The sequence below is a fragment of the Carassius gibelio genome, chromosome A6, assembly GCF_023724105.1.
Source record: "Carassius gibelio isolate Cgi1373 ecotype wild population from Czech Republic chromosome A6, carGib1.2-hapl.c, whole genome shotgun sequence".
Lineage (NCBI taxonomy): Eukaryota > Metazoa > Chordata > Actinopteri > Cypriniformes > Cyprinidae > Carassius > Carassius gibelio.
This window is the reverse complement of record NC_068376.1, coordinates 5,857,381-5,872,672: the sequence shown is the minus strand read 5'-3', so window position 1 is coordinate 5,872,672 and position 15,292 is coordinate 5,857,381. Positions and strand designations below refer to the sequence as shown.

Here is a 15,292-nt window from a genome sequence, read left to right as displayed (position 1 = left end):
CTGATTTTGATTTATTGAAATCTCTTTGAATTGCGGACTTGCTCTTTAATCCCTTTGCATTCTAGGGGAAATAATTGTGATATTCGAGATAATTATAATTTACTATAAGGTAAACGAGAATGTAAATATATATATTTCAGTATATATCAATATACATTGAGTGGATCATTTCAATGGGAATCCATGTGATTGGCAGTTTCATGTTATAGTGAAAGATTTCTGCATGCTGATTGGTCAAACAAATGAACCTTTTTTAACCACCGGAAAGCTGCTTGGTTTGAAAATGTGCTGTGTGTACAGTTCATGATGCATCACTACACTTTACGGTGGACTGTTGACCTTTTTGCCAAAAATGTCACTAATTTGACCTTACCTTAAGGGTTTAATTTAATTGAATTAAAATACAGTAAAAACTGTAATTTTGTGTAATATTATAACTTTAATAACAGTTTTCTATTCTAATATATTTTAAAAATTAATTTATTGATGGAATGGCAAACGCTTAATTATTATCATTGTTGAAAACTGTTGTGCTGCTTAATATTTTAGTGGAAACAGTGATGCATATGTTTTAGGATTCTAATAGAAAGCTTAAAAAACAATTTATTTGAAATATATTTGTACTTTCACTTTTAATCCATTTAAAGCAAATACATTTAATAATTTCTTAAAACGAAAAAAATCTTACTGACCTCAAACTTTTGAATGGTAGTGTAGCTAGAAGCGTTCGTGTCCTTGTGTAGGGCATGTTTTGGGCCTGCTCTGTCTCTTGTTTGGATGTCAGGGTTGGGACTTCATGTCATTATTATTTAGGTCAGTCCCAGTATAAGTGATATTAACAAGGTCAGATGTCCACAGTGTGATGCAGTGCTGTGAATCAAAGCTAGATGAGGTCAACTCAAGAGTCTTGATTCAGCTAGCCAGAAAAAAAATATTAAAAATAAAAATAAATAAATAAAAAGATTTCCCAGCGGTATCAAATGATTAATTATCAGAGGGAGGGTGAATTAATGTCTGTCTCACCTAGCATCACAGAAACAGATGGTGAGATACCACAGATTCAAACATAAGAGGCTTTCTTCACTTTTGAGTATTTTTACACATGCTGCACACACACACACACAACACACACACACACACACACACACACACACATTTCTCATCTGTGCAAATGAGAGCAGAAGGTAGAAAAAGCTCGGCATCTTGTCTTCTTTCACAGAGATGACAGCAGTGTGCACAAGGACACCTGAGGCTCCCTGTGTGCGCTGAGAGGCACCTGAGCTTTCATTTGGGCAAAGCTGTGTGTGTTTTTTTTTTTTTTTTTTTTTTGTCATGTCTATCTAGTCTGTGTGTCTGAATGTGAAAGTATTTTTGTGATATATATTTTACTTTGTTAATGTTTTGTGATGTGAGCCTGTGTTTTATTCTTATTATATTGTTATATTTTATTTTTGTTGTATTTTATTGTATTTCATGTAACACAATGAAGTAGAGAATGTGATGTATAGGGCTCTGTGTGAGTATAAAGATGGGTGAATTATGAATTGTCCAGGTCATCTTATGTTATTGCAGATTTGTGTGGACAGGGATCATTTTGAAGATGATTGTAAAATAATATAAAAGCATTCATTTTCATTTTTTTAAAGAAGAAGTTTTGAGTACAATGAATTGTATATGTCAAAAGATCTAAGAAAACCTGACTTGAAAGACTTGATTTTTATTCTGATTTTGAATTGAAATATGATCTGGACATTTCTTCTCTTTCATTCATAGATGAACATATCTCTGTTGGAACACATGTTTGAGAGCATGCTCTCTTTGTGTGTAACTGCCTTTTCTCTGTCTTGAGGATAGTGAGCGTTTGCATCTGTGCCCCTGTGTGCGTGCGTGTGTGTGTGTGTGTGCACGTGTGTGAATATGTGGGTTCTTGGAGTGTGTGTGGGCGGTTAGAGGTTTCTTGCTTTTGCTGAGAGTAGAATCTGGAAACGGTGATAGCAAAAAGGAAAAACTCTCCCGTCAGTTCTAGCACCTTAAATAAGACAGTTTTTCCTGCTATAAACGTAATTATTATTTAAGCTTAATTACTGAGACATGATGCTTCCCCATATCTGAAGATGTCAAGTGGCTCTCTAATTCACAGCAGTCACAGACATTTGTGTTCCCTAATGAGAGGGGTGCCACTGGGGACTGAATCGAGGTCAGTTCCATTTCACTATAGATAGTTTAACAAGGAGGAGTGAAATTCAGCTCACAATGCCTTACATTTCTTGAAAGCAATAGTTTACCAAATATTTTACATTTTGTCATAATTATTTTTTCTAACCAATATGATTTTTTTCTGTCAAACACAAAAGGAGTTATTTAGCAGAATGTCCAGGCCGCTGTTTTCCATACAATAAGAAATGGGTATTAAAGCTACAAATAAAAACAACAGCAAAAAATTAAAAATAAATATATAAAATTCACCATAAATGTAGTTTGATTTGTGCATTATTTTCCAAGTCTTATTTGACTGATTGCTGTTTAAATCTAGCATCTCGACATGCTATATTTAGATTTCAGAACTACTACACAATACAATGTCATCGTAGTGTTGCATTCACAAACCTGAACACATTAACATGAAAACCATCTGTTTGTACAGCAGCGCGTCACGTCCTGATGAGACCTGATGGAGAAATGATGCAGAATGTTAGCAGAGAAAGGTAGTGAAAACAGCCTGGGGAAGGTCAAAGAGTTGGTCAAGTTTTTAACTCTTAATTTAAACAGGAAACATATATCTGAGATTTGTCTAACATGAATTGCATTCAAAATATAAAATACTGCATTGGAATAAGGATAACAATTATGAGGGATGTTGAAGGCATCAAGTATTATATAATGAGTCCAGAAGAGGTGGTATGAAAAAGGGTCCTTACATACCTTCATATACCCACACCACAAACAAAAACATTGATAGAACAACATTATTTTCACAAGTTACATAAGTATTTGTTGCTAGATGTTGGTGTGAATAATCTATTTGAAGCCCACCTTTTAGTTAAGGAAACATAGCCGAAATATAATTGGTAAAACGTGCCTCTACCTACATTTTGGCAAAACTACAAAAATGTACCAGTCACTGGCATTATTGCACATTATTGGGTTTATCTGAACAAATTCTAAGCATTAACCTCCAGTGCATATTCTTCACTGTTTGTGCTATAAACAGACCTCAGATCAGGCCAGTAAAAAACACTTGACTGAATGAAAAACTGTATGAAAAAATCAATGTGAAAAAGTATTGTGTGTGTGTGTGTTGCATGGAAAGAGTAACAACATGCAAGTTTGGAACAACATGAGGGTGCGGTAATAATGAAAGAATTCTCATTTTTCGAATAAACCAGTCTATTAATAATGCTTTAATGAAGTCTACAAACGCTGACAAATACACCTTAAATAATTCATGCTGCTACAGTATGTGAGTTTTTGGCAGTCTGTTTTTCTGGTAAATATGGAAGCTGTTTGTTTGATCTGAAGTTGGCTCTGGTCCAGCAGAAATATACAGCATCATGCAATCAGAGGCTTCAGCTGGCTGATGTCACAACCCTTTATTCATGGATGTTTGGGGACCGTGTGCTCCTATATGCCAGTAATGTGGTTTTGCCATAAGTGCATTTCTGTGACCTCATTCTGTTTGTCTGAGGAAGCTAGCGGAGAGATAATGGAGACAAGAAACAAGAAACGCGTTATATCATCATACAAACAGTTAAATGTCTCACTACTGCTTGGCCAATCAAATTTGAGTACAGGAACTAATTATTTTATAATTGTTAATGTGAGAGCAGGTAATGCTCTTACAATAAACTTTAAAAAGGTAAAAAAAAAAACACGTCTGTAAAATTTAAAGGTAAACAAAACAAATGGCAGCTTTGCATTCTAAAACTTTATCATAAAAAATTATGTTAATATACCAACTTACTGCAGTACAAAAAAATCAGCTTTGTATCTTTCTAACATACTGACAACCATCAAAAACACAGATTGCAAAGAGACACAGGTACTAAAATTGTGCAATAAACATTAATTTGACAACATACGATGTAACATATATCTAATTAACAGACAATTGTTACATTTTCTCCCCAGTCTAGGGGTTTGAGGAGTAACGAGGAGAAAACAAAGATGTGGCTAAAAAAATAGTTAGCCAAAGAAAAATTGCAACAAATAAATAAACTCGGAGAAATCTAATTTGCTTCTGTCCTAGCTCTAGTAAACCTCACGCATATTGTTTTCAAAAGGGTTTACACCACACTCTTGATTAACATCATAGAATACATTTTATTTAAAGCTTAACAAAGCTAATAAAAATAAAGTAACTGCACAATCGGATTTATATAGTGTATATATAAGAGGAAATATAGTATCCTCATATTCTAAGGAATCTGTGCAGTTCATGTTATTAGAGGCAACAGGGAACTGGAGAACAGCTGTTATTTTTGGCTTCGGTGGCCTTCACTATCCCCTAACCAACTTGTTTACCCAGATAGGTTATCATTCCCTTCACAGGATCATACTTAGCTAGGTTCAAGGTCAATGAGGCATCAGCCAAGCACTGAAAAACCTTCTTTAGGGTGGATAGATGATCAATCCAGGTAGGGGAATAGATAACCACATCATCCAGGTAAAATTCTCAGTTCTTCGCATCTGCCTGTGAGTGTTGCAGTGCTTCGGTCCAAAAGAAGTGATATAAAAAGCACTCATCCATAAAATGTTCAGGAGGCTGCACAAGGGCCACCTGTAGCGAATCGATGCATTTTTGTAAGAAAAATATCCATATTCAAATAATAATAATCACTTTAATGTAGCCACTTCTGAGCGGTGCATGCACAAAGCTGACCTCATACATCTTAGCGAAACTGCTTCCATTTACAACAGAGAGCGCAAGCTAGATTCAAGTAAATATTACGTTTTGAATATTTTTAAATATTTTTCTTACAAAATGCATCGATTCACCACATGAGGCCTTTGTTCACCCCCCACCCCAGAGTCGTGTGAGATAAAAAAAAAACATATGGATGGGTGGATTTTATTTAACTTCTTTTGGACTGAAGCACCCTCTGACTGCAATGATTTGTCTGAAAGAAGAAAGTCATATACTCCTAGGATACCTCGGGGGTGAGTAAAACCCGGCCTAATTTTTATTTTTGGGTGAACTATAACCCTTTAACCTCCTCTGTTACACAATCCATCTTCTTCCATTGTTTCATCATCAATGTCTTCGACAAGCAAGCAACTTTTTGTTTGTTAGTTATCTGGTACACAATTCTTAAAGTCTTAGTTTTTTTTTTTTTTATTCCTGTAAATGTTCCAGAGTCATTATCTTGCTACCCAGACATATCAAAAAAGGTAGTTTCTCCCTCGCATACTCAGCATAATATTGTCTGGATGTTTTCAAGTGTCGCCAAATTTTTTCAAAAAGTACATATGCGCATAAAAATACTGTGATAATTATGTCGTAATCTAGATAAGATTCGATGGGCAGAGGGAGGCAAAGAAATAGAAAACATTGAGGGAGAATAGGAATCAGGAAGAAAGAGCGTCACATTAAATACGATATTCTCATTGAGATCCGTGTCATCCGCACTCAGCTCTTGTAAGTGTACACCAATGCCCAGAGGATGTGTTTAACCTCTCTCTGCAGAGACAATCCACAGCCTAATCTTAGTAAGCCTTAGATTAAGGCATCAGCTTTTGTTTAACACTCCTACTCAGCCTTGGGAACACTGGGAGTTGGCCATGTGGACTGAAATATGAAAAAAGAAGAAAATGAAGGCCCTTTCACATGAGTTGTGTCAGGACTTCAGCACACTGCTTAAACACAAGCATCTTACACTGCTGTGACCTTCACATGCAAAGCATCATCGAAGGGTAATTCTACAAGGTTTCTAGATAGCTAGAAGAGAAAATGTTTGTGTTTAAAATAGAAAAGGACACATCAAACTTATTTTTGTCAATTAATGATGAGATCTAGCATTAAACATATATTAACATATATTAATAAAAAAAAGGAAATGTTTGCAAAGAGAGAAAAAAAAGTATTATTATTATTAACTACAAATGTGCATTAAAATAAAAATAAAAAAGTAGTTCAAAGGTTTGGATTCTGGAAGATTTAAGTAATTAGTATTTTATTTTTAAATAAGTTTTATTCAGTAAGGACATATTCATATAAATTGATTAAAAGTGACAGTAAAGATATTTACATGGTTACAAAAACCATTTTCAAATAAATCTGAACATTAGAAAAATTTCTTAAGGATCATGTGACACTGAAGTAATAATTTTCAACACAGAATTAGGAGAAAAAAAATCATATAGAAAACGATTTTAAATTGTAGTATTATTTCCCAGAATTACTGATTTTACTGTATTTTTGACAAAAATAAATGTAGCCTTGCTGAGCATAAGAATTTCTGACCACAAACTTTTGAATGAATATGCTATATGTGTGTGTGTGTGTGTGTGTGTGTGTGTGTGTGTGTGTATATATATATATATATATATATATATATATATATATATATATATATATATAAAATATCAGATTGAAACAGGACACTGAGCAAGAAATAAACTGGACTTTTTTACATAAAATGATATGATTATCAATTGTGGGCATTACCAGAAAGAATTCAGGTGCTCGGAGGTGCATGCCACTACCCTGTTTGTTTTCAGCGTAAAGTACTGCCTTTGATGGATAGTCACTAAATGAAGGGTTGGTGTGGATTCTTGTGGTGCCATCAGCCAATCAGTGTTATCAGTCATGATGTAATTTTCCTGCAGCTACAACGTGTATAGTCACCTGGCATTTATGGCTCAAAACAACCTGGCAGCAGATCCAAGCACCCAGAAATTGGCAGATTTTGAAACGTGTACTTCCAGGTGGTCCTGCGCCAGCCAAGCAGCTTCCATTGGGATGGGAATGCTATTAAACAGCACTCTCTTGGTATTGTAGACCTTTCATCACTAAGGAAAGTCATTTCAGAGGAGGATCAAGGTATTACATTTTGACGAATGATTACAAAGAATAACATTTGTTTTTCCTCGCAGTAATGTGCACTGATGAATCATCTACAATGAGACTAAAGAGATGCTTTAGGAAAGTAAATGGGGTCAAATTTCATTTCATGTTGACTTTAAAGAAGAGAATATAGAATGAAAAATGAAAACAATAGAAGGAAAGAAACAAGGACTGGTGGTTAGTATAGAGAGATAGAGGGATGATGCTAACCCAGTTTCCCTATATGGTACTTGGAGAGATGCCTGCAGAAAGACAGAAGGACAAATCCCAAAAATCAAGAATGACAGAGTGTGAAAACCACAAAAAGGGCAAGAGAAAAGAACAACTAAATGAAAGAAATAAAATAAGGTTGTGATAACAGTAGGCACACATTATAAGCAGATCAATGCAAACACACTGGTACTGATATCTCAGTTTGCTGTGTTCAAATGACAACAAAAAGTCTGACTGACAGCATGTGGAAATGAATGTGATCTGTGATGTGCTTCTGTCTATATTTGATCTGTATTGGATTAGCAAGAGCATGAGAGGATCAGCTGTCATACTGATGCCATGGTAACGCTATGACAACAGATATTCGGCTGTATCCTCAAGCACGTCACCCAGATAAGATCCTAAGTGGACTGTCAGTCTCAGGGAGAATGGGAAATTCAGCTGAGCAAACTGTTAATATGTTTGATTAGTGTGTCTTTTCAGAATAAGCTCATGTCTAATAAGTTCTTCTTTTCAGTTGTCATTTACTCACCCTCATGCCACTCTAAAGCAAAATGAAATTTTTCTTCTTCTGTGGAACTCCAAAGGAGAATAATAGTAGAAGGTTTATGCTGTTGCTTTTTAGCACGGTCAAGGAGATGTGTGGAAAAACAAATGTGAAATGAGAGGTATGGATCTGGAAATGGCATTCCATGAGCAGTAAAATTGCAGTTTCAAAATGTAAATTTCAATGGAATTTTCTGTTTTTTTTTTTGTTTTTTTTTGTTTTTTTTTTGGTATTTGGAAGCTACTGGTCACCATGATTTTGTTGTGTTGGGAACATTTAAGTAATCACCTGCTGTTTTATTACATGATTGTTGTTTACGCATTTTCCACAAGTTGCTTTAGGGTCTTCATAAAATATTTGTTTCTTACATAAAATTCCTCAGTGGTTCCTTTTTACCTTCTCAAAAACAGCTCTGACCTGTTTCGTTGCATGTCTCTTTAAATGATAATGAGCTCTGCACACCCCACCCCTCTCTTCCCTGGAAGAGGAAAGTCGATTTGCAAATAATCATAAAAAATACAAAGTGTCAGTCCATTTGAACCTTTGATTTGCCTCTTGCAGTTTCCTTTTGAGATTTGATTTACCATTTGCGATGTTGGTTTGAGCATTTGATTTATGATTTGAGCATTTAATTATAGATTTAAATAATTATTTATTAAAAATAAATAATTTTTGAAATTGGGGCTGAAATATGCTAATACCAAACAGACCGTCAGCAGCCATAAGCGGGGCTTGAGTAATGTGACGTCATATTTCTCAGAAAATCAAAGTGGCTTGATAAATGAGACTGTTTAAGTTTTGGGGGGAATTAAAATCAAAAGCATGGTTGGTTGTGTCTAAAAACATTTATATGCGAACACCATGTAAAATTGAATTTTGCACCCAATGTCTCCATCTTCTCTCTAGAAACAATGACCTTGTTCCTTTCCCAACAACCCCTTTAAGGCACATGATGTGTACAATGAATTATTAATATTGTTCTGTCACTATGGACTGGCAGTACATTTTAAGTATCCAGTCCACTGAGAGGATTGGTTTGGCAGAAGAGAAGTGGGCCAATGTACTATTTGTGGTGTGATACCATCCTGCTCATAAACCACAGTTGTACCAGGTGCACCAGCACCTCCCTATGAATCATCACAATATGGAGATGTTGGGTGTCAGCATCAAAACGTCTTTGGTCAATCAGCTTCAACAGTCAAGTCCAACAGCAAGACTTGCACCAAAATTACTAGTATGGAAATTCATATTGATTTTAATCTGTGGATGGTTTCATTAAGTGCTTAGACGAGTCTTATGATTTTTTATTTTATTTTTATTTTTTGTAATAATCTTTTTTAAAGGAATAGTTCATCCAGAAAAGAACATTTGCTGAAAATGTACTCACTCCCAGGCCATCCAGGATGTAATTTAGTTTTTTTCTTCATCTGTACAGATTGAGAGAAATTTACCATTTCATAACTTGCTCACCAATGGATCCTCTGCAGTGAGTGGGTGCCGTCAGAATGAGTCCAAACAGCTGATAAAAACCTGAGTAATCCACACGACTCCAGTCCATCGATTCTTTTGAAGTGAAAAGCAGCATGCATTTTAACGTTAAGCTGTCGATTCTTGCCAAAATATAAATCCTTCATCCATAAAATTGATTTCTTCAGTGACAGTGTTCTCTTGTCTGACACAAGAGCAAAATATGCACTGATCAAGCACCATTTGCGAGCAAAAACAGTCTAAAACAGTTCTAAATAAATCATTATTTTGGTGTGAGAGGACAATATAGGGGGTGGTCTTTTTCACATGAGGGACGTGTTGTTATGGATTGTGGATTTTGTCTAGAAACAACAGTTTAAAGTTAAAATGTGTTAATGATGGATTTTTTTCTTATTAACATGCAACTTTTCACATCACAAGACATTAACTGATGGATGGGAGCCATGTGGATTACTTGTGGATTATTATGATACACCACTTGCAGACTAAGACACTGTTATCATCGTAGCTGTGCCCCTGGTCTTTCACTGACATTTTTAGTGTATTTTTTTAAAGCTATTCAGATAAGACTAATTTTCCCAGAAAAGGTCATGTAAATGTGGCATACATATTTTAAGACTTAAGCAAAACACATCTGTGTTTTCCTCTCACAACCTCAGTAAATATTATAGAGCAAACTACCTGCAGTTTTTTGGCTCGAGTATCCTCTTTTAGAAATGTAATTTCTGTAAGTTGTATTTTCACAAAGTTTCTTCTCACTTAATTTGACCTTTGTCAAGTGCTATAATTTAAGTAAATGTTGTCCTTGTGCACAAATCTTCTGGCTGCCTGCTGCACAATAATTATAGATTTAGATCCTTTTGCCAACTTTCTAGGTAAAATAACAGTTGGTGGTTCAAGTAGGCCTACTGCTGGCATCCCATCTGACATAAAAATGCCATCCCATCTTTGGTCAACCTTAAGACCTCACACAATACGCACGTTTAGAGCATAATATTCAGAACTGCAGTTATCACATCAGTATATTTATGTTTATATATTTATATATAATATGTAAATGTAATCTACAAGTCAAAAGTTTAAAATAAGATATTAACATTTTTCTCTTACACTCACCAAAGCTGCATTAATTTGATCAGAACTACAGTAAATTTACAGTAAACTGTTTTCTATATTAATTTGTGTCACATGATCCTTCAGAAATAATTTTGATAATTTGAATTGGTGTTCAAGAAAAAAAATCTTGAAAATGTTTCTTTCTTTTTTTTTTTTTGCTTAATATTTATGTGGAAACTGTCCATTCAAAACCTAGGGGTAAGTAAGTTTTAACTGTTATTTTAAACTGTCATAATATTTCACAATTTTACTGTCTCTACTGTATTTTTGATCAAATACATGCAGCCTCAATGAGCATAAGAGAGTTCTTTTAAAATCATTACAAAATTTGCTGTGTTTCTCTTCGATTGTGTTTGTTTTCTCAACACCTCAAGGCAATCTGGTGTTCGTGTGGTTTATTTTGACACCCACTATAGACCGCAGAGGGGTTTTGACATCACTAAGTGCCTACATTTTTTGGTGCTCTATTTTTCTACTAGAAGCTTTTGGTTTGACAGACTCCCGGCCGCCACGAAACGTCTGTGTCTATATTGTTTACACACTATATGATTTCCTCAGGAAACAGACATTCATACCATTCACTTCAGCCATCATCTCTCTTTCCTCTTTTATTTCAGGAGTTTGATTTTGCTTTGAACTCCTTGTCCCCGTCCCTCCCTCCGTCTGTCTTTCCCTCTGCTGTTTCATCAATTAAACATGTAAGCACTTCACTTCAACAGCAATCCACTCTTAAGACCATGTTTTTGTCATCTCTAACTTCTTCTAGAGGACGAGTTCAACTTTGCATCTTAATTTACAGGTGAATATGACATGACAATGACGGCTCCATCTCTGTTTAGTGAGGATGATGTTGCCTTGGGGTTTTGCGGCTGGTGCTGAACACTGACCCTGTCTTGCTGCTTTATCCATTTCCTTCTCAGTATCTATGCCAAAACTACCACGACATGCTTGCTGGAAATGTCACTGTTAGAGTATTTGCTGCATATCAATTCAAACAATTAATTAAAAGGACAGTTCACACAAATATGAAAGTAAATTGATATGATTTAGGATTGTTTGGTACTGTACATTTATAGTAACTCATCAAGTATAGATTCAAAAACATAAAAAGAATTATCCACAAATTTAAGTGGTTTTTAACTATATAATTTAAGTACAGCGTTGCTGTAACTCAAACAGTAACTTTTTATTTTATTTGTTTGTTTTACATAAATGTAAATAAAACAAAATCTAAAGGCTGTTCAGGAACAGGTGTTCCCAACATGCATTTGTAGTATTAATAATTAACAAGGTTGCATTTCCGCAATTGTGTAATTTGCTCTGTTGCTTTGGTTTTTATTTTGCACAAACCTGACCAAAACAGTACAGCCCTAATGTATCCGCGCAAGTGAACTCTACTTGACTAAAGAGTGCTTTGAGCTCCTTTAATGGTTGGCACTGAGGCATTCAATGAATTCCAAATGTTTTATTCCATCTGTGTGTGTGTGTGTGTGTGTGTGTGTGTGTGTGTGTGTGTGTGTGTGTGTGTGTGTGTGTGTGTGTCAGTTTTTCCAGAGCTCTGAAACTCTTCAGAGCAGGTGTGTTGTAATTGTGATGTGTTAAGGATTTGAAAGCATCATGGCTGACAGTATCACTGCCGCTTCAACATTGCAGCTTCACAGCACTTCGGATATGTCAAGAGTTTTCTAGTGAAATATTCATTCTGTCTTTTTTTCTCTCTTTCTCTTCCTCTGTCTGTCTATTTTCGCCTTTTTTTTTTTTTTTTTTTATACCACAAGACAAAAGCCCTCAAAATGCCACAATATACCCCACAAAATATAATTTATGAAACATCACTAAACATTTCAAGGTTACTGAGAAATTCAGGCTTTTATGTCCCTGAATAATTTCCATTTTCCCTTGGTGAGAGGGTTAGAGTGGCATTTGTGAGTTCAGAAAATAAGGCTTTAGACAGAGGATGAGCTCTTTTATCACAGGCAATGATGCATAATAACAAGCACTGCTTTTACCACACATTCACCGGGATCTTTAATAGACTTGGTTAAGTATAACTCTTAAAAAGGTTTTCTCTGTGATATTCAGTTCTAGTCCTCTGCTGTTTGAGAAGCACACAAACTTTTCACAGTTGCAACCAACTCAGACACTGAACTCCATAACAATTGATTACTTTATTAAAGCAGTCAAAGTACTGTATTTTCTGCTCGTCCAGCAACAGTAAGGTGAAAATTACAGTCTTCTGCTCTGGAGTTTCTTCTTCTTCTTCTTCTTTTTTTTTTTTTTGTTTTGGTATTGATATCATTGGTTTCTAATTGAATGTAATTGCTGTAAATGCATAAATGAATATATGATGATAAATATATGATGTGCATGTTTTTAATTTCTGTTTTTAGAAAAGTGATACTGTCCAGATATTATGAAGAAAAATGTTTCTTCACCAACTCAAAGTCATGTGCCTTCGCATGGTGTAACCACAAAATGGAAAATGTTATTTGAAGAGCTTCATGTTGTGTGTCAAGGAGTGTTAACACTCCAACATAAATCTATAGTAGTATGAGTACATTTTTAAGAACTTGATATGTTGTTATTTTAACTTGATCATGGACACTTTTATTTATCATTGACTTTCAGCATGTGATGCTGTGTTCCAGTGTGTGAGGATTCATGTTTTATGAAAGCAATTCCATTAGGCCATACTGAACATATATAACCTGTCTCAGCATGTAGCATTTATGTATAGGACTGAAAATGAGATCCTCTCATTATCATGATTTTCTTGTAAACTCTGGTATTGGAGTATGAGCAGTCTTAACAATGATAAATGTTTCCTTGTACATTTGACAATCAGTGTAAGGCAATTATTGTGGTTCCCCCATAAAGCGCTGTTCTCTGTCAGCTATGTGCACCTGAGAAATCTCATTCCTGCATCTGTCTGCTCCAGATTCTGCTGGGGGAGCTCGCATCCTTCTTAACTAAACCTGAGGCTACGCAGGAGAAGACAATAGTTACGGCTGACTGCTGCTATTTCAACCCGCTGCTGAGACGCATTGTCCGCTTCCTTGGTAAGCAATGCTTCCTTTTTTTATTCTTATTATTCTTATGCAAATTGTTAATCTTTTAGAAACAAAGCATCAAACTTTTCCTGTTACATTATTATTTTTGGGTCTGTGTGTTTGCGTGCAAGCACCTTTACTGTTTAAAAGCTACAAAGGTTCCATTTATTTCAAATAACTGTTTTCTATTTTAAAGGAGTAGTTCAACCAGTAATTGCAGAACATTTTTTCTAGTCCATCAGTTAATGTCTTGTGAAGCAAAAAGCTGTGTCTTCATATAAAACAAATCTATCATTAAGGGAGTTTACGCCATGGTTTCTTGCCAAAATTCTCGATTATAACACTTCCTTCAGTGAAAAAGCCCATCCCCTGTTGTCCTCTCACATCAAAATCCACTGACATATTTGTTAAGAAATGTTTTGGACTGTTTCCACCTCAGTGCTTGATTTGTGCTGATTTCTCCCGTTTCAGACAAGATGACTTTTTCACTAGAGAAAGCAATATTATTGGATAAAGGACTCGTACTTCAGCCAATCTTCATCAAAAACATCTTAATGATTGATTTGTTTCTTACAAACTTGCCGATTTTTGCTTCGCAGGATATCAATTATTGGACTGGAGATTGTGATGTTTTATCAGTCATTTGGACTCTCATTCTGACGGCACCCATCCACTGCAGTTTCGTTTATTGAGCAGCTCTTGTTATGCTAAATTTCTCCAAATCTGTTCTGAAGAGGAAACAAAATCATCTACATTTTGAATGGCCTGAGTGGGAGTAAATGCTGAAAACATTTTTGCCGCTTAATATTTTTGTGAAAACCATGATATTTTTTAAAGAAAATAATTTATTTGAAATATAAATCGTTTGTAATGTCTTTGATGACACTTATGAGCATTTTAAGGCATCCTTGATCAATAAAGTTATTAATTTCTTTTAAAAAAAAAATGATATTGTCCCACAAACTTTAGAACAAGTTACTTTAAATGACAAAAAATATGTGAAAATGCTCTTATAATTATCAAGTGGTTGATGAAATGTTTTCTTCCTCTTGTTCAGGTGTGTATTCCTTTGGCCTCTTTACCACCACCATCTTTGCCAATGCAGGGCAGGTAGTGACAGGAAACCAGACACCTCATTTCTTGTCTACTTGCCGCCCGAACTACACCGCACTGGGCTGCCATTCAGCGCTGCAGTACATCACGGAGCGGCGAGCGTGCACCGGGAACCCTTACCTCATCACCTCCGCACGCAAATCTTTCCCCTCCAAGGACGCGGCACTGAGTATGTACTCAGCTGTCTATACAGTGGTGAGTACATCCAGAACAAGAAATCAAACATGACACGTGTACTCAGAAATCACAGTCAAACTTGACTTCAGTAATGCTGATGTTTTCTCTGACTGAAGAGATGACAGAGCTTCTGAACAATGATAATTCAGAACATATGGTCATGACCTGCTGAGAAAAAAAAAATCTGCATATCTGACTGTTCACTAGCATAGCTGGATTCTGATCCCCAGTTTAGCATTTAATTAACTAGCATACAATACACATTTTTACAATATGTACATTACATGTTTTTATTATACTTAATAATGTTAAAGTAGCTTTCAATTTTTTAGATATTCAAAGGTTTTTTTTGTTTGTTTGTTTTTTCGCTGTGATGGCAAAATCCAAATTATAATATTGTTTCTTGAATGAAAATACAATAAAAATACAGTTAAAAATAACTTAATAGCATTTTAAAAGTTTAAAATATAATTTATTAACTTAAGACATTTGTATGTTTCCGAAAAAGAAAAAAAAAATGTAAAT

General features: G+C 35.1%; 1 protein-coding gene across 4 annotated transcripts in view; it reads left to right on the top strand.

Moving 5' to 3' along the window:
- Positions 1–15,292, top strand: part of plppr2b (phospholipid phosphatase related 2b) — a 41,675-nt gene that overhangs the window by 21,120 nt on the left and 5,263 nt on the right. For all 4 annotated transcript variants that reach the window (XM_052600560.1, XM_052600561.1, XM_052600562.1 and 1 more), the window contains 2 exons: positions 13,366–13,486; positions 14,535–14,785. In XM_052600560.1, coding sequence (XP_052456520.1) covers positions 13,366–13,486; positions 14,535–14,785 — 372 coding nt within the window. The remainder of the gene's footprint in view (positions 1–13,365; positions 13,487–14,534; positions 14,786–15,292) is intronic.